Genomic DNA, 26497 nt, shown 5'->3' with positions numbered 1-26497 from the left:
TTAGGAAGATAAACCTCAGCCTGAAATAATATTGCAACTCATTTTCATTTGAGACACCCTGGTATGTGTGGGTAATCACACTTGCATTTTCATGATACTAATGAAATTGAACACCTTTTCACAAGTTTATCATCCAATTGGATTTCCTCCTTTTTGAGAGTCATGTTCAATATTTTGCACACTAAAAATGGGGGAATATCTCTTTTCCTTATTGATTAACAGAAAATTACAAACATTCTATAAATTCTTATTTAATTAGTCATGTGCATTTCACATATTCTGGCTCTGAAAATTGCATTTCACTCTCTTAAGGTGTCATTTGATAAACAAGTATTCTTAATTTTAATGAAGTGTAATTTATCAATCTTATGCTTTCTGAGTAACGCTTTGGTATGCTGTTTAAATAATTTTTGCCTCCACAAGATCATAATTTTTTAAACTATTCGAAAATGTTTATTGCTTACCCTTAAACATTTAGTTCTAATATCCACATAGAATTGATTTTTGTGTATGATATGAGATAGAGGTAAAGATTAATTGTTTTTTCTCTTGTGGATATCCATTTGTCCTTGTACTATTTTTCATAAAGATCATTTTTATACTGGATGTGGGAGGAGGATGCACTTGAACTTCAGTGTCATTCTTGTCATGATCAGATGAATATATATGTATTGGTTTATTTCTGAATTATCTTTTTTGTTTCATTGCTCAAGGTATGTATACTTGCACCAATACTGTACTCTCTTTTTCATATGAATTTCTTATATATTTTATATTGGGAACTATAATTCATCTAGGTTTGTGCTTCTTTAAGATTACTTGGCCTTTCTTGTTCTTTTGTATTTCCATACTTCATATTCCTAGACATAGCGATTTTCTTTTCTGCTGAAACTCAGAAATATAATTTATTTTTATATTATTGACTTTATCAGGTGATTTAACAAATGCATTTCATTTATTAATTACTTATCTTTATATTTTTATGAAATTTCTATGTCCCTAATAATATTTTCTTTTTTATTAAAGCATAGTTTATATACAATATTATATTAGTTTCAGGTATACAACACAGTGATTCAACATTTATATACTTTATGAATTGATCACCACATTAGGTCTAGTAACAAACTGTCACCATACAAAATTATTATAATACTATTGACTATATTCCCTCTGCTGTGCATTACATCCTCATGACTTATTTATTTTATAATTGGAAGTTTGTACCTCTAAATCCCATTCACCTATTTTGCCCAACCCCTCACTTTGTCCCTTCTAGTAACTCCCAGTTTGTTCTCTCTATATATGACTGTTTCTATTTGGTTATGTTTGTTCATTTTTTTAAATTTTATATTCTACATATAAGTGAAATCAGACCATATTTGTCTTTCTCTAGCTGACTTATTTCACTTACCGTAACACCCTGTAGGTCCACCCATGTTGTTGCAAATAGCAAGATTTCATTCTTTTTTATGGCTGAGTAATATTCAGTTGTATATATATGCATATATATTAAGTCTTCTTTACCCATTCGTCTATCAATAGACATTTGGGTTGCTTCCATATCCCAGATATTATAAACAAAGCTGCAATGAGCATAGGGGTGCATATATCCATTCAAAGTAGTGTTTTTATTTTCTTCAGTTAAATACTCAGGAGTGGAATTGATGGATCATATAGTAGTTTTATTTTTAATTTTTTGAGAAATCTCCGTACTGTTTTCCATAGGGGTTGTGTCAATTTACATTCCCACCAGTAGTGTATTAGGGCTTCTTTTCTTCTTCACACCCTCACCAACACTTGTTATTTTCTTTTCTGTCTTTATTTTATTTTATTTTTTTAATAATAGCAATGCTGACAGGCATGAAGTGGTATGTTATTTTGGTCTTAATTTGCATTTCCCTGTTGATTAGTGATGTTGAACATCTTGTCATGTACCTGTTATCCATCTGTTTGTCTTCTTTGGAAAAATGTCTATTCAGATCCTCTGTTCACCTTTTAATGCATTGCTTTGTTTTTTGATGTTGAGTTGCATGAGTTCTTTTTTTATTTTAGATACTAACCCCTTGTTGGATATATCATTTCCACATATCTTCTCCCATTTCATAGATGCTCTTTCCATTTTGTTGATAACTTGTTTTTCTTGTTGTTGTTTTTTTTTTTTTTTTGCTGTGCAAAACTTTTTAGTTTGATGTAGTTCCATTTGTTTATAATCACTTTTGTTGCCCTTTGCTTGATGAGACATGTCCAAAAAATATTAATAGACCAATGCCAAAGAGAGTAATGCCTATAATTTCTTCTAGAAGTTTCATGGTTTCAGGTCATACATCTAAGACTTTGTTCCATTTTGAGTTTATTTTTGTGTACAGTGTGAGAAAGTAGTCATTTGATTATTTTGCATGTAGCAGTCCAGTGTTTCTAACACTATTTATTGAAGAGGCTGTCTTTTCCCCACTACATATTCTTACCTCATTTGTCGTAGATTAATTGCCCATATAAATATGTGTTCATTTCTGGGGCCTCTATTATGTTCCATTGATCTATGAGTCTGTTTCTGTTCCAATGTCATAATGTTTTGACTACAGCAGCTTTGTAGTATAGTTTGAAATCAGGAAGTGTGATACATTCTGTTTTGTTCTCCTTCCTCAAGATTGTTTTGGCTCTTCAGGGTCTTTTGTGTTTCCTTAAAATTTGTACAATTATTTGTTCTAGTTCTGTGAAAAATGCCATTGGTTCTGTGAAAAATGCCATTGATAGGGATTGCATTAATCCGTAGATTGTGTGGGGAAGTATGGCCATTTTAACAATATTAAGTCTTCCAACTCAAGAGTATGTATAACTTTCTATCTATTTGTGTGATCTTCAATTTCTTTCAACATTGTCTTATAGATTGCTGAGTACAAGTCTTTTACTCCCTTAGTTAGATTTATTCCTGGGTATTTTATTCTTTTTGATATAATTGTAAACATGATGTCTCTGGCTGCAGGGCCTGGGAACCAGAGCTGGTGCCCCTTACAGGTGGGTGAGGCTGATCCTGGGGTTAGTGATGGCCCACTGGTGGGAGGATCTGTGTTCCAGGGTCTCTGTTTGAGGGTCCTGGGCATCCTTAAGTTGATGTCAGACTCACTGGTAGGTGAGATTGGGTCCTGGGCCCTCTGGTGGTCAGGACAGGGTCCCTTAGGACCCAGCATGTTAGTGCATGGGCCTGTGTCCCTTCCTGGTTAACTGATTGACCTGTGACTTCACAGTACAGTCTTGTGGGTGACCAAGTCCTGGTGCTGATAAGCTAGAGGGAGGATTCTAAAATATCACTTGCCAGCATGAGTGTCCTCATGGTAGAGTGAGCTCCCACAAATGGCTTCTGCTAGTTACTATGTCCCCAGGTTAAGCACTAGCTGCCTCCTGCCTCTCCAGGAGACTCTCCAAGATCAGCAGGTGGGTTTGACCCAGGGTCATTTCAAATTACTGCCTCCTCAATGGGTCCTGGAGTGTGTGAGATTTTGTGTGTGCTCTTTAAGAGTGAAATCTCCGCTTTGTACAGCCCTCTGGCTCTCCCAAAAGTAAGCCCTTCTGGTTTTCAAAGCCAAACCTTCTTGGGTGTCATCTTCCAGGTGCAGAGATTCTCCATAAAAATTGCAATTATCCTCTGTTTGTGGATTGCCCACTCAGGGTTATGGGTTGTTACTATACCCCATCTCTGCCCCTCCTATTCCTCTTGTTGTGGGTCCTTCTTTATACCTTTAGTTGTAGAAGATCTTTTCTGCTAGCCTTCCAGTCTTTCTCATCAATAGTTGGTCTGTAAATAGTTGTGATTTTGGTGTGTCTGTGGGAGGAGTTGAGCTCAGTCTCCCTAATCCACTGTCTTGGCCACTCCAGTCAGAAGGACTTTCCAATAAAAAAAGATTAAGGTGACTTGAAGGCTTTACTTCTATTTTTTAATTAAAAAATCAATTTGTTTATAGAATTGAAGTTTTATCTAGGACACTTTACTGAATATAACCTCCCTGACATATTGACTCACTCCTATAGTTTTGGGAAATAAATATCTACTGAGAACCATTCTCAGAGCCGTCTTCACTTCTTTATTCCTCAGTGTGCAGATTAGGGGGTTGAATAGTGGGGTGATCACTGTATAGGTCACTGCCACAAGCTGTTCCTTATAGGAGGAGAAAAGGGATGTGGGCCTCAAGTACATAAAGGAAGTAAAGCCATAGTGGAAAATAACCACAGTGATTTGGGAGACACAGGCAGCAAAGGCCTTATGCTGTCCCTCCACTGAGGAGATCTTGAGGATGGTGGAAACAATGAAGATATAGGAGATGAAGATCAACACTAAGGGAACCAGCAATACCAGAATGTTGAGGAAGAAGATAACCATCTCCTTCTGGTTGGTGTCTGTGCAGCCCAGTTTTATGACAGGGGAAATATCACAGAAAAAGTGGTTGATTCAGTTGGAGGCAGTGAAGGGTACACTAAAAACCAGGACGTTGGCAACCACAGAGACCAGGAAACCACAGAAGCCTGAGGCTAAAACCAACTGCATGCAGGTGGCTCAGCTGACAATGAGTGTATAGTTGAAAGGGTTGCAGATGGCAACATAGTAATCATAGCTCATCACAGCAATTAGGAAACAGTTGGTTCAAGCCAAGCCCACAGAGAAATAGAGCTGGGAAACATACCCAGAGAAACAAATAGTCAGACTTGTGGAAAGCCCTTGTTCAGCATTTTGGTACAATGACAAATGTATAGCAGATTTCAAAGCAGGAGAGGCCAAAGAGAAAGAAGTACATAGAGATGTGCAAAGCCCAATTCAGATGAATGACAGTCATGATGGTTGAATTGGCCATCAGAATGGTCAGGTAGTCCAGGAGGAAAATAAAGAAGAGAAAGACTTGCAGATATGCCAGCTTTGAGAATCCTATAATGTTGGACTCAGTGATCATATTCTGGTTCTGTCTCTCTAGTAGGCACTGGTGTTCTGACTCAGACATCCTAACATTCAGAACAGAAAGAATTTGACAAAAGTGGAATGCTGCCATGGAAACCACAAATATGTTTCTGTACAAAGCTAATAATACTGGTATGAAAAAATGAGTAATGTGTTAAACACATTGATCATGGAATGAGGGGAAAACAGGAGGCATGATGAGTAGTGATGTAAGTAATATCCTAATTCAATGATATCTGAAGAAATTTATTTTTGTAAGTTGTTTTCATTCTTTGTATTCTTATTTGCACAGAAAAGTCATATAAAGTTCATTAAATCAGTAAGTGATTTCAAGCTCATCTCATCCAATCCTGCCATTTTATGGAAGAAGAAACTGAAGCTTAAAAAATTTAAACCATTTGCTTAATTGACATGAGTTCACCTAAACTTAACAGAAGGAGTAAAATGATGAATTAGAGAAGAAATCAATCAAATATAAACTAGAAAAAGAACATAAAATATCAATAAAACTAAAAGCTGTTTTTTTGAAAAAATAAACAAAATTGACAAAGTCTTAGCTAAACTAAGTAGAATGAAAGAGAAGACTGAAATAAAAAATGAGAGAGAAGATATTATGATGTATGCCTCAGAATTTAAAAAGGGACATAAATGAATATTATCAACAATTGTGCACCTATAAATTGGATAATTTAGAAGAAATGAACAAATTTCTAGAAATATTAATCTATCAAAACTGTATCAAGAAGAAATAGAAAGCTTAAACAGACAATTAACAGATAAAGAGATTTATCAGTAATCAAAAATCTCCCAACAAAGAAAAGTCCAGGACCAGATGGTTTCATGGGTGAATTCTACCAAACATGCAAAGAATTAATACCAATCCTTATTAAACTCTTCCGAAAAATCAAAAAAGAAAGAACACTTCCAAACTCAAATTGTGAGGCTAACATCACCCTTATACCAAGGCCATATTAAGACAAAACAAACAAACTGCAGGCCAACATCCCTGATGAACATAGATGCAAAAATCCTCAACAAAATATTAGGAAATTATTGATAAATATAAGAGAATGTTAAATTTATTACATATTATTCTTTGGATGCAAGGATGGTTGAAGATATACAAACCAATCAATGTACTATACCACATTAATAAAATAAAATAAAATGCATGATAAAATCTATAGATGTAGACAAAGTGTTTGACAAAATTCAACATCCAGTAATGATTAAAACTCTCTCTAAAGAACTTACCTTAACACAGTAAAGTTTATACATGAAAAGCCAACAGCTAAATCATAATCGGTAGGAGAAAATTGAAAGTATTTCTCTAAAACTGGATACAGTAGGGAGGGTTCCCACTCTCATCACTCCTAATCAGCATAGTACTAGAAGTCCTAGTCAGAACAATTAGACAAGAAAAAGAAATAAAAAGCATCCAAATCAGAATGAGAAGAGTTAAATTATTTCTATTTGCAGATGGTACAATCATATATGTAGAAAATGCTAACAATTCAATCAGAATTAGAAGTAGTAAACAAATTTAGTAAAGTAGCAGATACAAAATCAACATAAAAATCAGCCATTTTTCATTACACAAACAATGAATTATCCAAAAAGAAAATTAAGAAAACAATCTCATTCACAATGGCAACAGAAAGAATAAAATATTTAGGAATTAACTTAGCCAAAGAGGTGAAAAACTTGTACACTGAAAACTATAAAATATTGAGAAAGGAAATTAGTAAAGAAACAGATAAATGGAAAAAGAATCAGTGTTCATGGGCTGAAAGAATTAATATTGTTAAAATGTCTATACTACTCAAAGTGGTCTACAAACTAATGCAATCCCTATCCAAATCCTATAAGCATTCTTTACAGAAATAGAACAAACGTCTTGAAATTAATATAGAACCACAAAGGACACTGAATAGCCAAAACAATCTTGAAGAAGAAGAGCAAAGCTTGAGGCTGCACATTTTTTTTATTTAACAAATTTAATCAGTTATACATATACATATGTTCCCATATCCCCTCCCTTTTGCGTCTCCCTCCCGCCATCCCTATCCCACCCCTCCAGGCAGTCACAAAGCTTGTTTTTGATTTCAACATATATTACGAAGCTACAATAATCAAAATGGTATGCCTCTGACAAAATAAAACACATAGACCAACAGAACAGACTAGAGCCCAGAACTGAATCTATGCATTTATGGTCTATCTATAACTTACAGATCTATAATTTAAGTTTATATTTTTATATTAAGCAAAACATTTTCAGAAAAATAAAATCAAATGTGTAGCAATCATAAAAAAAGTAGGATCAATTACCCTACCTAGTGTAAAAGCCCCTTTCTGTCTGTAGAGTATTTGTACAATAGAACAAAGTAGACTGAAGTAACCAAAGGCAAGTCTCAATTTCTGTTTTTGTGTTTCCTGATAGAAACAACACTCCTTTGGAAAGTAACACCTCTAAACTATGAAGCTCATCCTTATGAAGTCATTAGAGGTAATAATGAAAACAATCATTTCCGTCTCCCCTTACATTGATTCCCAGACTTACATATTCTCGTTATTGGAGAATAGGCACAATACATTGTTTGTTAGTTCAGAGTATACACTGCCTTGAGTAGACATGTGGGGTTTCATCATGTGTTGTCACACAGGTGGTGCTCTATCTGAGCCTTCAGTAAGCCATTTAATTTTCTATATGACACCTCATAATGAGTGATGTGTACATAGAAGGACCCAGGTTTCCCATTATTATTTTCTAAATACAGTTTCCTTACTGACTTATGAGGTAATTTCTATTAAAGACCAAGTTTCCAAATATACATAGATCAATTTCTGAGCTCTCCTTTCTGTCTCTTTTGTAATATTTAACTCTTCCTGTTCCAGTAGCAAGCTCTCTTTATCACTAAGGCATCTTACTACTGGGAAGAGTGAGCCTCTATGTCACTTTTCCTTTTTCAAAAATGTCTTAGTATTCCATATAAACTTTAGAAATTTGTATTGTCAGGTTGCCTTCACAATTCATGCTGGGGTTTGGAATGGAATTATATTGCTTTTGGATTAGCTTGGATGATATTGACAACTTTATGTATATAGTTATTCTAGTAAAAAAATTAAGATAAAAAGAAAGTTAATGATAATGTTCAAATAGGTTTAAGACACTTGTTAAAAATTTAGGTTTTGGCAGAACACCCCAATGGTTCTAATTAAGATTTCTATGGACAAAAACCTGAGAAGATAAATTTGCAATTAAGCCCTCTTTTGACTCATAAACACTAAATTTGAGAATCACTGGACAAATATACCAGTTTCCTGACTTAAAATTCAATGAAAAATTTCCACTTGGCCTCTGCATTACAGTCTTAATTGTGGTGATTTTTCCTTCAGAATCCATAACATATGGGCTCAACTTCCAGTGAAGACATGGGCTAATTATGCTTATGGCTCCTACTCCTCAGGTACCTCAACTAAGGCTACCTTTGAGAAACTTGTGACATTATTTTCCAAAATAACCTTGACTTCTAATTAACCCCAGGGCAATGTCTCCAGTGCAGTTGATCAAGCCTCAGGAGTCCAACGATCAGTATATACTTCTAATAACCACACCCCATGTTGGTCACCAGAATTTCTAAAAATAATGACTTTGGCTGGAGAAGTTGAGAGACCTGATGGATAGAGGAGGATGCAGAGGAGAGCTTCTGTCTCAAGGCAGATTCACTCTCTTTTGCTGATATTTCTTCAGGTTCTGCTCTTTGGCTTAGAATCTACTTGTCAAGGGATCCCAGACCCTGAATGTTGCTGTCTGAATTGAAAGGAGGAGAGCAATGTAGGTACTTGCTAAACAGTGGGAATGTTGCTCTAGTCTGGGGTTTTGTGGGGTCTAGACCTGAGTGCGGGCTAGTGCTTGTGAACATTGGCCCCCCATTGCAATTCTGGCAAGTGGCAAGGTTAAGAAGGAGAATCATAGGCTGCTTTTAACTCCAGGTACTAAAAGTGATTTGGCATGCTCCATATAGTTCTCTGAATTTTTCTTAATGATCAGATTGGGTCATTTTTGATGCCAGCTAGATTTTCTTTTCTTTTTTTCTTTTTTTGAACTGGTTGCCTCACGGACTAAGTGAAACACATACTTAACTAAATCCTCTCTTCTCTATCTGCTGTGTACTCATGGATGCATATTTTTATAATCTAATACTTAAGCTCCATTTTAATAAGGTAATTCAGGATTTTCATGTGTATCTAAGAATACAAAAATTTCACTTCTTTTATATCTGAGGCTGAGTACATAATTTCTCTCAGTTAATTGACTGATTTTTTCCCCTAAGATAAGTATTTGAACACTTCCAAATTTTGCATGAGAAAAAAATTTGTAGATTTGCCCCCTTTCTGAGGTACCCAGTACCCTCAATTATTGAGTCACTATTTAAGCTTAAATTATATAAAAATTTTTGGAGCATCAAAGAAGTTAGAAAAATAAGGTGCAGAAGTGTCATCTCCAAGGATCATAACATGAATTCCATTGCTTGGTTCTAGAATATCATAAAGGAAATTTAAGGGTCATCTAACTAGAGAATTTTGGAGTCTCTGAGTTGAAAAGTATCTTAAGGATTAGTATTCAACTTTTACCCTAAGTCAAAACTTCTGCAACATGTTATTCAAGGAACATCTGTTTAAGTACTTTCCAACAGTTTATTACAGTTATTGCCATACCGACTTTAACTTTAAAAATAAAAAGACTGAATATCCAATTTAAAAAATTTTTTTTATTAGTTTCTGCTTTATAACAAAGTGAATCAGTCATACATATACATCTGTTCCCACATCTCTTCCCTCATGCATCTCCCTCCCTCCCACCCTCCCCATCCCACACCTCCAGGCGGTAACAAAGCACCGAGCTGATCAACCTGTGCTCTGCAGCTGCTTCCCACCATCTATCTACCTTACGTTTGGTAGTGTATATATGTCCATGCCTCTCATTCGCTTTGTCACAGCTTACTCTTCCCCCTCCCCATATCCTCAAGTCCATTCTCAAGTAGGTCTGTGTCTTTATTCCCGTTTTACCCCTAGGTTCTTCATGACATTTTTTTTAAAATTCCATATATATGTGTTAGCATACAGTATTTGTCTTTCTCTTTCTGACTTACTTCACTCTGTATGACAGACTCTATGTCTATACACCTCATTACAAATAACTCACTTTCGTTTCTTTTTATGGCTGAGTAATATTCCATTGTATATATGTGCCACATCTTCTTTATCCATTCATCCAATGATGGACACTTAGGTTGTTTCCAGCTCCGGGCTGTTGTGAATAGAGCTGCAATGAACATTTTGGTACATGTCTCTTTTTGAATTATGGTTTTCTCAGGGTATATACCTAGTAGTGGGATTGCTGGGTCATATGGCAGTTCGATTTTTAGTTTTTTTAATGAACCTCCCTACTGTTCTCCATAGTGCTGTACCAATTCACATTCCCACCAGCAGTGCAAGAGTGTTCCCTTTTCTCCACACCCTCTCCAGCATTTATTGTTTCTAGGTTTCTTGATGATGGCCATTCTGACTGGTGTGAGATGATATCTCACTATACTTTTAATTTGCATTTCTCTAATGATTAATGATGTTGAGCATTCTTTCATGTGTTTGTTGGCAGTCTGTATATCTTCTTTGGAGAAATGCCTATTTAAGTCTTCTGCCCATTTTTGGATTGGGTTGTTTGTTTTTTTGCTATTGAGCTGCATGAGCTGTTTATAAATTTTGGAGATTAATCCTTTGTCAGTTGCTTCATTTGCAAATATTTTCTCCCATTCTGAGGGTTGTCTCTTGGTCTTGTTTATGGTTTCCTTTGCTGTGCAAAAGCTTTGAAGTTTCATTAGGTCCCATTTGTTTATCTTTGTTTTTATTTCCATTTCTCTAGGAGGTGGGTCCAAAAGGATCTTTCTGTGATTTATGTCATAGAGTGTTCTGCCTATGTTTTCCTCTAAGGGATTGATAGTTTCTGGCCTTACATTTAGGTCTTTAATCCATTTTGAGCTTATTTTTGTGTATGGTGTTAGGGAATGATCTAATCTCATACTTTTACATGTCCCTGTCCAGTTTTCCCAGCACCACTTATTGAAGAGGCTGTCCTTTCTCCACTGTACATTCCTGCCTCCTTTATCAAAGATAAGTTGGCCATATGTGCGTGGGTTTATCTCTGGGCTTTCTATCCTGACCCATTGATCTATCTTTCTGTTTTTATGCCAGTACCACACTGTCTTAATTACTGTAGCTTTGTAGTATAGTCTGAAGTCAGGGAGCCTGATTCCTCCAGCTCCGTTTTTCGTTCTCAAGATTGCTTTGGCTATTCGGGGTCTTTTGTTTTTCCAAACAGATTGTGAAATTTTTTGTTCTAGTCCTGTGAAAAATGCCAGTGGTAGTTTGATAGGGATTGCATTGAATCTGTAGATTGCTTTGGGTAGTAGAGTCATTTTCACAATATTGATTCTTCCAATCCAGGAGCATGGTATATCTCTCCATCTATTTGTATCATCTTTAATTTCTTTTCATCAGTGTCTTAGAATTTTCTGCATACAGGTCTTTTGTCTCCTTAGGTAGGTTTATTCTTAGATATTTTATTCTTTTTGTTGCAATGGTAAATGGGAGTGTTTTCTTGATTTCATTTTCAGATTTTTCATCATTAGTGTACAGGAATGCCAGAGATTTCTGTGCATTAATTTTGTATCCTGCTACTTTACCAAATTCATTGATTAGCTCTAGTAGTTTTTCGGTAGCATCTTTAGGATTCTCTATATATAGTATCATGTCATCTGCAAACAGTGACAGCTTAACTTCTTCTTTTCCAATTTGGATGCCTTTTATTTCCTTTTCTTCTCTGATTGCTGTGGCTATAACTTCCAAAACTAGGTTGAATAAGAGTGGTGAGAGTGGGCAGCCTTGTCTTGTTCCTGAGCTGAATGGAAATGGTTTCAGTTTTTCACCATTGAGGACAATGTTGGCCGTGGGTTTGTCATATATGGCCTTTATTATGTTGAGGAAAGTTCCCTCTATGCCTACTTTCTGCAGGGTTTTTATCATAAATGGGTGTTGAATTTTGTCAAAAACTTTCTCTGCATCTATTGAGATGATCATATGGTTTTTCTCCTTCAACTTGTTAATATGGTGTATCACATTGGTTGATTTGCATATATTGAAGAATCCTTGCATTCCTGGAATAAACCCCACTTGATCATGGTGTATGATCCTTTTAATGTGCTGTTGGATTCTGTTTGCTAGTATTTTGTTGAGGATTTTTGCATCTATGTTCATCAGTGATGTTGGCCTGTAGTTTTCTTTCTTTGTGACATCCTTGCCTGGTTTTGGTATCAAGGTGATGGTGGCCTCGTAGAATGAGTTTGGGAGTGTTCCTTCCTCTGATATTGTTTGGAAGAGTTTGAGAAGGATTTGTGTTAGCTCTTCTCTAAATGTTTGATAGAATTCGCCTGTGAAGCCTTCTGGTCCTGGGCTTTTGTTTGTTGGAAGATTTTTAATCACAGTTTCAATTTCAGTGCTTGTGATTGGTCTATTCATATTTTCTATTTCTTCCTGAGTCAGTCTTGGCAGGTTGTGCATTTCTAAGAATTTGTCCATTTCTTCCAGGTTGTCCATTTTATTGGCATAGTGTTGCTTATAGTAATCTCTCATGATCTTTTGTATTTCCGTAGTGTCAGTTGTTACTTCTCCTTTTTCATTTGTAATTCTATTGATTTGAGTCTTCTCCCTTCTTTTCTTGATGAGTCTGGCTAATGGTTTGTCAATTTTGTTTATCTTCTCAAAGAACCAGTTTGTAGTCTGGTTGATCTTTGCTATCGTTTCCTTCATTTATTTTTCATTTATTTCTGATCTGATTTTTATGATTTCTTTCCTTCTGCTAACTTTGGGGGTTTTTTGTTCTTCTTTCTCTCATTACTTTAGGTGCAGGGTCAGGTTGTTTACTAGAAATGTTTCCTGTTTCTTAAGGTGGGATTGTATTGCTATAAACTTCCCCCTTAGAACTGCTTTTGCTGCGTCCCATAGGTTTTGGGTCGTCGTGTCTCCATTGTCATTTGTTTCTAGGTATTTTTAAATTTCCTCTTTGATTTCTTCAGTGATCACGTCGTTATTGAGTAGTGTATTGTTTAGCCTCCATGTGTTTGTATTTTTTACAGATCTTTTCCTGTAATTGATGTCTAGTCTCATAGCATTGTGGTCGGAAAAGATACTTGATACAATTTCAATTTTCTTAAATTTATCAAGGCTTGATTTGTGACCCAAGATATGATCTATCCTGGAGAATGTTCCATGAGCACTTGAGAAAAATGTGTATTTTCTTGTTTTTGGATGGAATGTCCTATAAATATCAACTCAGTCCATCTTGTTTAATGTATCATTTAAAGCTTGTGTTTCCTTATTTATTTTCATTTTGGATGATCTGTCCATTGGTGAAAGGGGGGTGTTAAAGTCCCCTACTATGATTGTGTTACTGTCGATTTCTCCTTTTATGGCTGTTAGTATTTGCCTTATGTATTGTGGTGCTCCTATGTTGGGTGTATAAATATTAACAATTGTTATATCTTCTTCTTGGATCGATGCCTTTATCATTATGTAGTGTCCTTCTTTGTCTCTTCTAATAGTCTTTATTTTAAAGTCTATTTTGTCTGATATAAGAATTGCAACTCCAGCTTTCTTTTGATTTCCATTTGTATGGAATATCTTTTTCCATCCCCTTACTTTCAATCTGTATGTGTCTCTAGGTCTGCAGTGGGTCTCTTGTAGACAGCATATATATGGGTCTTGTTTTTGTATCCATTCAGCCAATCTGTGCTTTTGGTGGGAGCATTTAGTCCATTTACATTTAAGGTAATTATCGATATGTATGTTCCTATTCCCATTTCCTTAATTGTTTTTGGTTCGTTATTGTAGGTCTTTTCCTTCTGTTGTGTTTCTTGCCTAGAGAAGTTCCTTTAGCATTTGTTGTAAAGCTGGTTTGGTGGTGCTGAACTCTCTCAGCTTTTGCTTGTCTGTAAAGGTTTTCATTTCTCCATCACATCTGAATGAGATCCTTGCTGGGTAGAGTAGTCTTGGTTGCAGGTTTTTCTCCTTCATCACTTTAATTATGTCCTGCCACTCCCTTCTGGCTTGCAGAGTTTCTGCTGAGAGATCAGCTGTTAACCTGATGGGGCTTCCCTTGTGTGTTATTTGTTGTTTTTCCCTTGCTGCTTTTTTTTTTTTTTTTAAGTGTTTTATTTATTTATTTATTTATTTTTAAATTTTTTGCTTTATAACAAATTTAATCAGTTATACATATACATATGTTTCCATATCCCCTCCCTTTTGCGTCTCCCTCCCACCCTCCCTATCCCACCCCTCCAGGCGGTCACAAAGCACCGAGCTGATCTCCCTGTACTATGCGGCTGCTTCCCACTAGCTATCTACCTTACGTTTGGTAGTGTATATATGTCCATGCTGCTCTTTCACTTTGTCACGGCTTACCCTTCCCCCTCCCCATATCCTCAAGTCCATTCTCTAGTAGGTCTGTGTCTTTATTCCTGTCTTACCCCTATGTTCTTCATGACATTTTTTTTCTTAAATTCCATATATATGTGTTAGCATACAGTATTTGTCTTTCTCTTTCTGACTTACTTCACTCTGTATGACAGACTCTAGGTCTATTCACCTCATTACAAATAGCTCAATTTCATTTCTTTTTATGGCTGAGTAATATTCCATTGTATATATGTGCCACATCTTCTTTATCCATTCATCCGATGATGGACACTTAGGTTGTTTCCATCTCCGGGCTATTGTAAATAGGGCTGCTATGAACATTTTGGTACATGTCTCTTTTTGAATTATGGTTTTCTCAGGGTATATGCCCAGTAGTGGGATTGCTGGGTCATATGGTAGTTCTATTTGTAGTTTTTTAAGGAACCTCCATACCGTTCTCCATAGTGGCTGTACCAATTCACATTCCCACCAGCAGTGCAAGAGGGTTCCCTTTTTTCCACACCCTCTCCAGCATTTATTGTTTCTAGATTTTTTGATGATGGCCATTCTGACTGGTGTGAGATGATATCTCATTGTAGTTTTGATTTGCATTTCTCTAATGAGTAAAGATGTTGAGCATCCTTTCATGTGTTTGTTGGCAGTCTGTATATCTTCTGTGGAGAAATGTCTATTTAGGTCTTCTGCCCATTTTTGGATTGGGTTGTTTGTTTTTTTGTTATTGAGCTGCATGAGCTGCTTATAAATTTTGGAGATTAATCCTTTGTCAGTTGCTTCATTTGCAAATATTTTCTCCCATTCTGAGGGTTGTCTTTTGGTCTTGTTTATGGTTTCCTTTGCTGTGCAAAAGCTTTTAAGTCTCATTAGGTCCCATGTGTTTATTTTTGTCTTTATTTCCATTTCTCTAGGAGGTGGGTCAAAAAGGACCTTGCTGTGATTTATGTCATAGAGTGTTCTGCTTGTGTTTTCCTCTAAGAGTTTGATAGTGTCTGGCCTTACATTTAGGTCTTTAATCCATTTTGAGCTTATTTTTGTGTATGGTGTTAGGGAGTGATCTAATCTCATACTTTTACATGTCCCTATCCAGTTTTCCCAGCACCACTTATTGAAGAGACTGTCCTTTCTCCACTGTACATTCCTGCCTCCTTTATCAAAGATAAGGTGACCATATGTCCGTGGGTTTAACTCTGGGTTTTCTATCCTGTTCCATTGATCTATCTTTCTGTTTTTGTGCCAGTACCATACTGTCTTGATTACTGTAGCTTTGTAGTATAGTCTGAAGTCAGGGAGCCTGATTCCTCCAGCTCCGTTTTTCGTTCTCAAGATTGCTTTGGCTATTCGGGGTCTTTTGTGTTTCCATACAAATTGTGAAATTTTTTGTTCTAGTTCTGTGAATAATGCCAGTGGTAGTTTGATAGGGATTGCATTGAATCTGTAGATTGCTTTGGGTAGTAGAGTCATTTTCACAATGTTGATTCTTCCAATCCAAGAACATGGTACATCTCTCCATCTATTTGTGTCATCTTTAATTTCTTTCATCAGGGTCTTATAATTTTCTGCATACAGGTCTTTGTCTCCTTAGGGAGGTTTATTCCTAGATATTTTATTCTTTTTGTTGCAATGGTAAATGGGAGTGTTTCCTTGATTTCTCTTTCAGATTTTTCATCATTTGTATATAGGAATGCCAGAGATTTCTGTGCATTAATTTTGTATCCTGCAACTTTACCAAATTCATTGATTAGCTCTAGTAGTTTTCTGGTAGCATCTTTAGGATTCTCTATGTATAGTATCATGTCATCTGCAAACAGTGACAGCTTTACTTCTTCTTTTCCAATTTGGATTCCTTTTATTTCCTTTTCTTCTCTGATTGCTGTGGCTAAAACTTCCAAAACTAGGTTGAATAAGAGTGGTGAGAGTGGGCAACCTTGTCTTGTTCCTGATCTTAGTGGAAATGGTTTCAGTTTTTCACCATTGAGGACGATGCTGGCTGTGGGTGTGTCATATATGGCCTTTATTATGTTGAGGAAAGTTCCCTCTATGCCTACTTTCTGCAGGGTTTTTATCATAAATGGGTGTTGAATTTTGTCGAAAGCTTTCTCTGCATCTATTGAGATGATCATATGGTTTTTCTCCTTCAATTTGTTAATATGGTGTATCACGTTGATTGATTTGCGTATATTGAAGAATCCTTGCATTCCTGGAATAAACCCCACTTGATCATGGTGTATGATCCTTTTAATGTGCTGTTGGATTCTGTTTGCTAGTATTTTGTTGAGGATTTTTGCATCTATGTTCATCAGTGATATTGGCCTGTAGTTTTCTTTCTTTGTGACATCCTTGTCTCGTTTTGGTATCAAGGTGATGGTGGCCTCGTAGAATGAGTTTGGGAGTGTTCCTCCCTCTGCTATATTTTGGAAGAGTTTCAGAAGGATAGGTGTTAGCTCTTCTCTAAATGCTTGATAGAATTCGCCTGTGAAGCGATCTGGTCCTGGGCTTTTGTTTGTTGGAAGGTTTTTTATCACAGTTTCAATTTCAGTGCTTGTGATTGGTCTGTTCATATTTTCTATTTTTTCCTGATTCAGTCTTGGCAGGTTGTGCATTTCTAAGAATTTGTCCATTTCTTCCAGGTTGTCCATTTTATTGGCATAGAGTTGCTTATAGTAATCTCTCATGATCTTTTGTATTTCTGCAGTGTCAGTTGTTACTTCTCCTTTTTCATTTCTAATTCTATTGATTTGAGTCTTCTCCCTTTTTTTCTTGATGAGTCTGGCTAATGGTTTATCAATTTTGTTTATCTTCTCAAAGAACCAGCTTTTAGTTTTATTGATCTTTGCTATCGTTTCCTTCATTTCTTTTTCATTTTTTTCTGATCTGATTTTTATGATTTCTTTCCTTCTGCTAACTTTGGGATGTTTTTGTTCTTCTTTCTCTAATTGCTTTAGGTGCAAGTTTAGGTTGTTTATTCGAGATGTTTCCTGTTTCTTAAGGTGGGATTGTATTGCTATAAACTTCCCTCTTAGAACTGCTTTTGCTGCATCCCTTAGGTTTTGGGTCGTCGTGTCTCCATTGTCATTTGTTTCTAGGTATTTTTAAATTTCCTCTTTGATTTCTTCAGTGATCACTTCGTTATTAAGTAGTGTATTGTTTAGCCTCTATGTGTTTGTGTTTTTTACAGCTCTTTTCCTGTAATTGATATCTAGTCTCATAGCATTGTGGTCGGAAAAGGTACTTGATACAATTTCAATTTTCTTAAATTTACCAAGGCTTGATTTGTGACCCAAGATATGATCTATCCTGGAGAATGTTCCATGAGCACTTGAGAAAAATGTGTATTCTGTTGTTTTTGGATGGAATGTCCTATAAATATCAATTAAGTCCATCTTGTTTAATGTATCATTTAAAGCTTGTGTTTCCTTATTTATTTTCATTTTGGATGATCTGTCCATTGGTGAAAGTGGGGTGTTAAAGTCCCCTACTATGATTGTGTTACTGTCGATTTCTCCTTTTATGGCTGTTAGTATTTGCCTTATGTATTGAGGTGCTCCTATGTTTGGTGCATAAATATTTATAATTGTTATATCTTCTTCTTGAATCGATCCCTTGATCATTAGGTAGTGTCCTTCTTTGTCTCTTCTAGTAGTCTTTATTTTAAAGTCTATTTTGTCTGATATGAGAATTGCTACTCCAGCTTTCTTTTGGTTTCCATTTGCATGGAATATCTTTTTCCATCCCCTTACTTTCAATCTGTATGTGTCTCTAGGTCTGAAGTGGGTCTCTTGTAGACAGCATATATATGGGTCTTGTTTTTGTATCCATTCAGCCAATCTGTATCTTTTGGTGGGAGCATTTAGTCCATTTACATTTAAGGTAATTATCGATATGTATGTTCCTGTTCCCATTTTCTTAATTGTTTTGGGTTCGTTATTGTAGGTCTTTTCCTTCTGTTGTGTTTCTTGCCTAGAGAAGTTCCTTTAGCATTTGTTGTAAAGCTGGTTTGGTGGTGCTGAACTCTCTCAGCTTTTGCTTGTCTGTAAACGTTTTAATTTCTCCATCAAATCTGAATGAGATCCTTGCTGGGTAGAGTAATCTTGGTTGCAGGTTTTTCTCCTCCATCACTTTAATTATGTCCTGCCACTCCCTTCTGGCTTGTAGAGTTTCTGCTGAGAGATCAGCTGTTATCCTGATGGGGATTCCCTTGTGTGTTATTTGTTGTTTTTGCCTTGCTGCTTTTAATATGATTTCTTTGTGTTTAATTTTTGACAGTTTGATTAATATGTGTCTTGGCGTATTTCTCCTTGGATTTATTCTGTATGGGACTCTCTGTGCCTCCTGGACTTGATTAACTATTTCCTTTCCCATATTAGGGAAGTTTTCAAATATAATCTCTTCAAATATTTTCTCAGTCCCTTTCTTTTTCTCTTCTTCTTCTGGAACCCCTATAATTCGAATATTGGTGCTTTTAATGTTGTCCCAGAGGTCTCTGAGACTGTCCTCTGTTCTTTTCATTCTTTTTTCTTTATTTTGCTCTGCAGCAGTTATTTCCACTATTTTATCTTCCACCTCACTTATCCGTTCTTCTGCCTCAGTTATTCTGCTATTGATCCCATCTAGAGTATTTTTTATTTCATGTATTGTGTTTTTAATCGATGCTTGATTCATCTTTAGTTCTTCTAGGTCCTTGTTAACTGTTTCTTGCATTTTGTCTATTCCATTTCCAAGATTTTGGATCTGGGAAATAGAATCTTGGATCAGCTTTACTATCATTATTCTGAATTATCTTTCAGGTAGACTGCCTATTGCCTCTTCATTTGTTAGGTGTGATAGGTTTTTATCTTGCTCCTTCACCTGCTGTGTGTTTTTCTGTCTTCTCATTTTGCTTATGTTACTGTGTTTGGGGTCTCCTTTTTGCAGGCTGCAGATTCGTAGTTCCCGTTGTTTTTGGTGTCTCTCCCCAGTGGCTAAGGTTGTTTCAGTTGGTTGTGTAGGCTTCCTGGTGGGGGGACTAATGCCTGTGTCTGGTGGTTGAGGCTCGATCTTGTCTTTCTGGTGGACAGGTCCACGTCTGGTGGTGTGTTTTGGGGTGCCTGTGGCCTTATTATGTTTTTAGGTAGGCTCTCTGCTAATGGGTGGGGTTGTGTTCCTGCCTTGCTAGTTGCTTGGCATAGGGTGACCAGCACTGTAGCTTGCTGGTAGTTGAGTGAAGCTGGGTGCTGGTGTTGAGATGGAGATCTCTGGGAGATTTTCGCTGCTTGATATTATGTGGAGGTGGGAGGTCTCTTGTGGACCCGTGTCCTGAAGTTGGCTCTCCCACTTCAGAGGCACAGCACTGACTCCTGGCTGCAGCACCAAGAGCCTTTCATCCACCCGGCTCAGAATAACAGGGAGTAAAAGCATTAAGAAAGAATTAGTAGAAGAAAGAAAGAGAGAGGGAAAGAAAGGAAGAAGGGAAGAAAGGAAGAAAGGAAGGAAGAAAGAAAGAAAGGAGGGAGGGAGGGAGGAAGGATGGAAAGAGAGAAGGAAAGAAAGGAGGGAGGGAGGGAGGAATGAAAGCAAAAGGAAGAGTGAATGGAAGAAGGGAGGGAGGGAAGGAGGAAGGAAAGAAAGAAAGACAGGAGGGAGGGAGGGAGGAAGGAAAGAAAAAGAAAGTGGAAGAAGAAGGATGGGAGGGAGGGAGGGAGGAAAGAAAAAGAAAGAAGGAAAGGAGGAGCGGAGGGAGGGAGGGAGGAAGGGAAGGTAGGAAAAAAAGAAAGAGCAGGTAAAGTAAAATAGAATAAAGTATGAAATATAGTACCGTTATTAAAATTAAAAAGTAATTATTGAAAAAAAAAACGGACCATTAGAACCCTGGGACATATGGTGGAAGCAAAGCTATACAGAGAGAATCTTACACAGAAGATTACACATACACATTCACAAAAAGAGAGCAGGGGGAAAAATCAAAAATCTTGCTCTCCAAGTCCACCTCCTCAATTTGGGATAATTCATTGTAAAAAGAGGAAAAGGGCGAGAAGTCTGAAATCTTGCTCTCTAAGTCCACCTCCTTAATTTGGGATAATTCGTTGTAAAAAGAGGAAAAGGGGGGAAAGTCTTAAATCTTGTCCTCAAAGTCCACTTCCTCAATTTGGGATGATTCGCTGTCCATCCATGTACTCCACAGACGCAGGGCACATCAAATGGACCGTGGAGCTTTAATCCGCTGCCTCCGAGGCTGCACAGAGAGAATTCCCTGTCTCTGCTCTCACAGCTCTCGGGTCTCAGCCTTGGACCTGGCCCCGCCTCTGCACGTAGGTCGCCGGAGGGCGTCCGTTCTTCGCTCAGTCAGGACGGGTTTAAAGGAGCCGCTGATTCGGTGGCTCTGGCTCACTCAGGCAGAGGGGAGGGAGGGGCATGCAGTATGGTGCGGGCCTGCGGCGGCAGAGGCTGGCGTGACGTTTCAGGAGCCCGTGGCACTCCGTGCGCTTTCCCGGGAAAGCCGTCCCCGGGTTCTGGGACCCCGGCAGTGGCGGGGTGCACAGGCCCCCCGGAAGGCGAGGCGGACAGTGACCCGCGCTCGCACACAGGCCCCGCGGTGGCGGCGGCGGCGGCGGCCGTGGCGGCGGCGGTGCCGGTGGCGGCAGCAGCAGCCCCAGCGTCCCACGCCCGTCTCCGAGGTCCGCGCCTTACCCATGGCTCGCGCCTGTCTCCGGCGCTTCCCCAAGCAGCCCTCTTAATGCCCTCTCCTCGCGCACCAGGAAACAAAAGGGAAAAAAGTCTCTTGCCTCTTCGGCAGCTCCAGACCCTTTCCCCGGACTCCCTCCGGGCTAGCCGTGGTGCACTAACCCCTTCAGGCTCTCTTCCTGCCGCCAGCCCCAGTCCTCTCCCTGCGCTCCGACTGAAAGCCGATACCCGAGCCTCAGCTCCCAGCCCCGCCCGCCCCGGCGGCCGAGCAGACAAGCCTCTCGGGCTGGTGTGTGCCTGAGGGCACCGGTCCTCTGTGCCAGAATCTCTCCGCTTTGCCCTCCGCACCCCTGTTGCTGTGCTCTCCTCTGCTACTCCGAAGCTTCCCCCTCCGCCACCTGCAGTCTCCGCCCGCGAAGGGGCTTGTAGTGTGTAGAAACCTTCCCTCCTTCACGGCTCCCTCCCACTGGTGCAGGTCCCGTCCCTATCCTATTGTCTCTGTTTATTCTTTTTTTCTTTTGCCCTACCCAGGTATGTGGGGAGTTTCTTGCCTTTTGGGGGGTCTGAGGTCTTCTGTCAGCGTTCAGTAGGTGTTCTGTAGGAGTTGTTCCACGTGTAGATGAATTTCTGATGTATCTGTTGGGAGGAAGGTGATCTCCGCGTCTTACTCTTCCGCCATCTTCCTCCGGGCCCCTGAATATCCAAATTAAGTACCTTGCTCGAAGTCACACAAAGCTAGAACTGAAATATAGATCTTCTCACTCCAAACTGAGGGATTTTTTACCTTAATTTTATAGACTGTGGGTATTTGCTGGAAGATCTTTTTATTCTTCTGCACTTATATCTTTCTATCCTTAGTACTGATATAACATTCTCTGGTGGTCTTTGATGTTTTCTTGAACAGATGGGGGCTGCCCTCTCAGATATACTGTGCCAGTGAGTCTGCATACACCACGAAAAGGGAAAATATATCAATCATAAAACTCGTTTAGACTGTGGGGTTATAGTAAGTGTATGTAAAAATCCCCTTAACTGAAATCAGCTGCTCTCATGGGTTTGAGTGACAAATAATCTAAACAGTTTTCTTTTTTTGTTTTTTGTTTTTGGTATTGGGGAGAAACAGGTGCTCCTACAGCATCAGATAATTCTAGCTTCTGTGGTCTACTCTATAATTCATACTCAGTGGAGTGAGAATATAGTGGGGATGAGGTGTGGATTAGATGACAGTAGAACCAGAAAAATCTTGGGAAACTAATAAGAGAAGGATAAGCAATGATCATAAATTTAGATTTCCCTCACTGTTTTGAAAGAGACAAGGTCCCTTTGTCCAGGTGGAGGTATTATACAGGGAAACTGCCTTGTTAGTTTGCCTTTCTTCATATAGAAAATATATGTATATTATACCAATATATATAAGTATACACATACAAATGTATGTATATAACAGGGATATATATGGTATTTACATTCTTTATATTTATATATAATAGAGATACCTTTAGAGTTACAGAATGAAAAATATTCCTATTACTTGTGTCGAAGAACTTTAAAAACAGCATGTGTGACTATCCTAATATAAACCTCAAATAGTTACACCTACTAAGTTTATGACCACTTTCTAGGAATTAAGAGAGAACAAAACTTATCTTCAAATTCTAAGGATAGGTACAGTGAGGTTCAGAAATTTCCGACCACTTAACTTAAGGTCTAGAAAGCCAAGTTTTGCTATTACCATGAAAAATGCAAAAACAAAATTCTGGTAGCAGATGCAAACAATTCCTCAACACATAATGATGTAAAAGTTTAAATATACTGAAAAGTGTACAAATGAATACTGGATACAACCAATAAATGTTAAATGATTTTGCATACAAAGAACATTTTCTTTACTTCTTAGGCTTAGGCAGTTGGGAAATACACCCATGAAAAAAATGGTCTGATATAAACCCTAAAAACGACTTTAGAAATAATTTTTTCTAGCAGTTTTCAAACTGTGTTTAGTAGCAGAATATCCAAAAGGAATCTTATTGACATAACAATATGCAAAATATATAAAGCCTATGATTTGATCAGGAGATGTAATCCTGGAAAACTGCCCAATTGTCACATTCTCTGTCACTCTGTGTGACAAGGAATGTCTTGCCATTTTTGGAAAACTCTATTTTTCTGAGGCACCTCGGAACAGGAAAAGTGAAGTGTGTTTTAAATACCACAAAGTAAATGAGATTCTTTCTAACAGTATGATGATTCTTCTCTTTCTAAAAAAAGGAGAACATTTTCTTTAAACTAATGTTATCTTCTGTTCCACCCTTGGCTCAGTGCTCTAGTTTGTGGAACTTCCAGTAATGTTTCTAACTGGTCTGAAAACTAAAGTTTTTTTTCTTTTTTTCATACTGTTTTGCCTATTGACATAAAATTGTTACAATGAGTACTTGACATAAGGTATATGATATACTAACCACATATCTTATCATATAATAAGTTGTCAATAAACACAAATCCCCTCACAGTTTTGCTCAGAGATAATCTAGTTCTTCTTTTCCTTCCCCATTTGTGGTTGGATAAACTGAAATTCACCTGCTGTGTCTGAACATTACTCATTCTTTCATTCCACTTTCTGATCAAGTTCAGATAGCTGAAGTTTACCATATTTTTCACTTTTGGAGAGCTGTTTTCCTTAAGCTTGTAGTGAGCAAAGGAAAACACGATAATCCATAAGTAAGATACAAGGGGAGAAAAACCTGATACTTCCTTAATCCTTAGCTAGAGAGATAACATGTTCTTGGTCTTGGAAAAAAGGCCTCTAATTGGTCATCAGTTGTTTTGTTCCATATTTAGCCTTAATTCTTATTTTGGCAGGTATTTTTGGAGAAAATGAAAGAGTTCCACCAAACATCTGGAAATGCCTGTCACCTGTAGGCTTTGTGCTGACTTCCCCGTGTATATTTCTCCCTCCCTGGATCCTGGCCTCTGACTCTGACTCTGGCTCTCCTAATAACGTGACCATGGAATGGGTTAATGAGACCTTGGTGAGAGAGTTTGTCTTCCTTGGCTTCTCATCTCTGGCTGGGCTGCAGCGGCTGCTCTTCATTGTCTTCCTGCTCATCTATCTGTTCATCCTGGGCACAAATGCCATCATCGTTTCCACCATTGTCCTGGACAGAGCCCTCCATACACCTATGTACTTCTTCCTTGCTGTACTCTCCTGTTTTGAAACTTGCTACACTTTCATCCTTGTACCCAAGATGCTGGTTGACCTGCTGGCCCAGAAGAAGACCATCTCCTTCTTGGGCTGTTCTATCCAGATGTTTTCCTTCCTCTTTCTAGGTTGCTCTCACTCCTTCCTGCTGGCAGTCATGGGTTATGATCATTATGTGGCCATCTGTAACCCTCTGCAGTACACAGTGCTCATGGGTTATGGGGTGTGTGTGGGACTTGTGGCTGCTGCCTGTGCCTGTGGCTTCACTGTCTCACTGGTCACCACCTCCCTGGTATTTCACTTGCCATTCCACTCCTCCAACCAACTACACCACTTTTTCTGTGACATTTCTCCTGTTCTCAAGCTGGCATCTCATCCCTCTCGCCTCAGTCAGTTGGTCATATTCATGCTTGGTGTGTTTGCCTTGATTATTCCACTGTTACTTATCCTGGTTTCCTATATCCGTATCATCTCTGCCATTCTAAAAATCCCATCCTCTGTTGGAATATACAAAGCTTTCTCTACTTGTACCTCCCATCTCATTGTGGTAACTGTTCATTATGGTTGTGCCTCTTTCATCTACTTAAGGCCCAAATCCCATTACTCTTCAAGTCAAGACATCCTAATATCTGTGTCTTATACCATCCTCACTCCATTGTTCAATCCAATGGTTTACAGTCTGAGGAATAAGGAATTCAAATCAGCCGTTTGAAGAACAATGGTCCAGACTTCGTACCCTGTTAATTAAAGAGGCAGTTAATAACTGTTCAGTTAATTGTATGCCTTTTATGTGCCAAGTAAAATGTGTGCTTTCAAATATTTTCTCATTTAAATGTAGAACATGCTGTAATGTAAAGATGTTTTTCATATGAAGAGAATGGGGCTCAAAGATGATAAGACATTCTGGCTTTCTGCCATGAGTAATACTCTAAGAAGGCTATGTAGACATGTGAAAAGATTACTCATTTCTAGACTAAATTTCATCACATTTACTGCTGTAAAAATTTATTATTCAGGGGCTTCCCTGGTGGCGCAGTGGTTGAGAATCTGCCTGCCAATGCAGGGGACACGGGTTCGAGCCCTGGTCTGGGAAGATCCCACATGCCGCAGAGCAACTGGGCCCGTGAGCCACACTACTGAGGCTGCGCGTCTGGAGCCTGTGCTCCGCAACGAGAGGCCGTGACAGTGAGAGGCCCGCGCACCGCGACGAAGAGTGGCCCCCGCTCGCCACAACTAGAGAAAGCCCTCGCACAGAAACGAAGACCCAACACAGCCATAAATAAATAAATTAATTTAAAAAAAAATTTATTATTCAGAAACAAATAAATCCATTGATGAGAGCAAAGATGCACCAAAGTTGTCTAGTTCAAAGGAACAGAAGAATATATGACTATCTATTCCTACCCCTCCTGATATTAGTTCTTCCTTTCCAGAAGAAAACAGGCAACCTTGGTCCCCTCCATTCTACAGCAAACTTAGTGTCCCTTTTTGGTCCCTGATTCCTCCCCCCACCACCAAATCTACATATTGAAATGGCTTTACCTTTACTTGGGATTGCTTTGTCCTTTCCTTGTTTGAGACTGGAACTTTATTATGGAGTTTCCTTCATATATATATATATATATATATATATATATATATATATATATATATATATATGCCCTTCTAATATTATCCTGTCATAGGCCCCAAATTCATTCCCTGAATATCATACCTATTTATTCTCCTCAAGGCAGCTGCTAACATGGAATGATTGCTGAAGTATCTCAAGTAATCTAGCAAAAGGGTAGAGTTAATATTAATAGGGTGAAAAGCAAGACTTCCCTAATGTCCAGAAAATCCATGAAAAAGTTCTTCAGTGACTCCTCTTTCCATAGAGGATGAAGCCAAGGATTTATCACCTAGTCCCCGCCACCTCTGTGGCATTATTATTTCTAACATTATTACTATCCACTTCTCATATGCACCTTGTTGTGCCTTCTGAAGCTAATCCACTATTTGCTGGTCCTCAAAGTAACATGATTCTGTAGTCTGCCATGTTTTCTCACTTGCTGTTTCTTCTCTGGAAGAATAAATAAAAAAAAAAAGAGTGGTGAAGTCACGTTCAGGTGTGTGGCTGCCTACATGGATGAGCTGACATTCACCAAGACAGGACATGAAGT

The 26497-nt window shown here is 38.1% G+C and overlaps 1 protein-coding gene and 1 pseudogene across 2 annotated transcripts; one reads left to right on the top strand and one right to left on the bottom strand.

Annotated features, from left to right (window-relative positions):
• Positions 1 to 3976: 3976 nt before the first annotated feature.
• Positions 3977 to 4991, bottom strand: LOC308612498 (olfactory receptor 10T2-like; annotated as a pseudogene). Its single transcript has one exon. The product of its transcript is annotated as an olfactory receptor 10T2-like (transcript).
• Positions 4992 to 24141: 19150 nt separating this feature from the next.
• LOC308613174 (olfactory receptor 10K1) lies at positions 24142 to 25047 on the top strand (the record flags this gene model as incomplete). The annotated part of the gene is made up of 1 exon (XM_081226218.1): positions 24142 to 25047. One exon carries the CDS (start codon positions 24142 to 24144, stop codon positions 25045 to 25047), a length of 906 nt encoding a protein of 301 aa, XP_081082344.1.
• Positions 25048 to 26497: the final 1450 nt, after the last annotated feature.

This window comes from Mesoplodon bidens (assembly GCF_964165515.1).
Source record: "Mesoplodon bidens genome assembly, chromosome: 2".
NCBI classification, from domain to species: Eukaryota; Metazoa; Chordata; class Mammalia; order Artiodactyla; family Ziphiidae; genus Mesoplodon; species Mesoplodon bidens.
This window is presented reverse-complemented; position numbering and strand designations above follow the sequence as displayed.